General features: G+C 40.4%; 1 protein-coding gene across 1 annotated transcript in view; it reads left to right on the plus strand.

The window, feature by feature from the left end:
- Nucleotides 1-2,515: 2,515 nt before the first annotated feature.
- LOC112076607 (myosin-VIIa-like) overlaps nt 2,516-2,954 on the plus strand; it is a gene marked incomplete at its 5' end in the record, with an annotated part of 23,710 nt that continues 23,271 nt past the window's right edge. The window contains one exon of the mRNA XM_024143336.2: nt 2,516-2,638. Coding sequence (XP_023999104.1) covers nt 2,516-2,638 — 123 coding nt within the window. The remainder of the gene's footprint in view (nt 2,639-2,954) is intronic.

The raw sequence follows: 2,954 nt of genomic DNA on the forward strand, positions 1-2,954 counted from the left end.
TTATATGAAATTATGTTACATCTTACTGTGACAATGTACTGTAGACAGGTTACTGTGAATTTATAGATGATTAAGTCTGTCATCTTATGTGAATTACTGTACTTTACTGTACATATTACTGTACGCATCAGACTGTAGATTACTGTCTTTTCTAATGAGAATTCGTGTTCTTTTACTATTAGAATTACTGTACATCTTACTGTGAATTACTGTAACATTTAACTGTATATGAATTTATCGTAATTTATGTTGACATTACTGTAGCATCTTTACTATAGAATTACTGTATCTTGGATATAGAAATTATGTACATTTTATAGAAATTACTGTACATCTTAACTTATAGAATTACTGTACTCGTTACTGTAGAATTACTGTAATCTTATGTAGCATTCTGTACATTACTTGTAGAAATTAGACTGTATCTTATGGTGATTATGAGATAGTATCGATAAAGTACTTATTATGTAGTATGAAATTATTGTACATTCTTACTAAGAAATACTTGTACATCTTACTAGAGTAGATAAATTAAGTGTTACATATGTTTGTGATATTACGTGTAACATTTATTGTCGAATACTGTATCTTACTATAGCAATGATGTATTTCTTAATTATCGTATCATCTTTTGTAGAAAATTACTGTAACAGTTTACTGTAATCTTACTTGTTCTCTTACTGTAGAAAGAAAGTCTAGGTTGGACTGTTGTGTTTAAAAACAAATACAAACTATAAAAAAAAAAAAATTTTATATTTCCTTTGGACGTTTGGGGGAAAAAAAAAAAAAAAAAAAAAAACAATATACTGATTATCAATCTCAACCACACCAAACACACACCCCACACACACAACCCACACCTCACACCCACCACCACATGTCCACTGAGAGGGTTGTGGCTCTGGTTGAAGTTTTCAACGAGTATGTCTATTCTGGGCTCAGTTTTTGACACTGCAGCACAAAAGTGATGCTCAGCATTGAGTCTGTTTCTGTACTTGTTATTTTTTTTAAGTATGTAAGAGTTGAGAACCCCGTCTCGTAGTGCCAAACTGGACCAGAACATCTACTGCTTTCTCAGTCAAGCAGGAGACCACTTCCTGCTGTAGATGAGCAACCCAGGACTGTGTGAGTCGGTTCTCAGTCAGGCAGGAGACCACTTCCTGCTGTAGATGAGCAACCCAGGACTGTGTGAATCGGTTCTCAGTCAGGCAGGAGACCACTTCCTGTAGTAGATGAACAACCCAGAACTGTGACTGGGTTTACCTAAAGAAGCATCTTGCTTTAATCAGTTCATTCCAGTTCAGAATAACAATTATTATTGTATTTTAACAGCAACAGTTCCAACCTAGACTAGTTTTCAACAATCATTTCTACAGTAAGATGTACAGTAGGCCTGATCATTTTTTCATCTTCATGTACTGTTACTTAGGGTTGCCCTATCAGTAACTAGCTTGCTTTGGCGAATGTTAGCTATTAGCTGTGTACAAGGCCAGGGGATTGTTTGAAAGAGAAACTCACATCTACTACTATGATAGTTAGTACTCTCTTATTTCTGCTTATCATCACCTGTTATAAAATGACAACAATGCCTCGCTAGCTGACTTACTTATCCCCTGTCGAAGTAGCTTCCTGAAGCATCCTGCCCTGTTCTGATAGAACTCCCTGGGTTTACCGTCATGCTGTGGGTGTTTCGGTCAGGACGTATCGTTTTATTCATTTGTTCGTTATATGAGAGACTCGTTACTAAGCACAAAACACATGGTGGGCGCTCCTCGTTATAAGTTTCTATGAAAGAGAGAGAAAGTCATCGCTGTATTTGCGTTTCATAACAATTGAGCTCAGTCAGAACTTGTGGCTAACATGAGTCCATTTGATGACAGCGGTGAGTGATGGCCAGGGGGAATGACACGTCAGTGGCTGACAGCGCATCGTCTGCTGCCTGAACCACAGCGCTGCGATCTTCAAAAATAACCTACAGAAAAAAAAGATCCGGTGAACCGCGAAGCACACCGGCATCTCCCTCTCACACTCGCTCAGCTGCCAAACTGAGCAGAGACCGCTGCTAAAACAGAGAGTGCAGATGCACTTGGCCAAATCACTAATTCATGAAATAGTTATACATTTACTTTGACACGTCGCGACCTACCGTTAACAGGTCGTGACGTGCCAGAGTAAATTTATAACTATTTTATTAATTACTGATTTGGCCAAGAGTGTGGTGCCTAGTAACACCAAGGTTATTGGTTCAGTTCTAGCAGGCATCAGGTGAAGGTGGTTGGTTAGGGTTAAAGGTGAAGGTGGTTGGTTAGGGTTAGAGGTTAAGGTGGTTGTACTGTAACGTGTGTTATCTATCAGGATAGAGCCCAGGAAGCTGCCTCCTCACCAGGTGGAGGTTAGGGTTAGAGGTTAAGGTGGTTATACTGTAACGTGTGTTATCTATCAGGATAGAGCCCAGGAAGCTGCCTCCTCACCAGGTGGTTGGTTAGGGTTAGAGGTTAAGGTGGTTGTACTGTAACGTGTGTTATCTATCAGGATAGAGCCCAGGAAGCTGCCTCCTCACCAGGTGGAGATAGATGCCATTCAGCAGAACTCCACCCAGATCTTCCACAAGGTCCACTTCCCCAACGACACGGAGGAGGTAAAGAGCCCTGCGCCATGACGGGTTACTCTGACAAGTGCTAAGCTAAACTTCTCATAATTTGTACAAAAAAAAACATGTACAGTCCCTTTCATAAACACTGGTCCTTTGAGCTGGATCGGAACAATTGTCCAGGCAAATGGTGTTCCTTTTGTTGCACCTGTATAGAACCTGTACTGAACTGTACTGTATGTCCCCTGGGGTTGCTTCCTCTAATATCCCTCACATCCCTACTCCCTGGGGATCCTTCCACTAATATCCCCCACATCCCTACTCCCTGGGGATCCTTCCACTAATATCCCTCACATCCCTACTC

Source organism: Salvelinus sp. IW2-2015, unplaced genomic scaffold (assembly GCF_002910315.2).
Source record: "Salvelinus sp. IW2-2015 unplaced genomic scaffold, ASM291031v2 Un_scaffold3875, whole genome shotgun sequence".
In the NCBI taxonomy this organism is placed as follows: Eukaryota; Metazoa; Chordata; class Actinopteri; order Salmoniformes; family Salmonidae; genus Salvelinus; species Salvelinus sp. IW2-2015.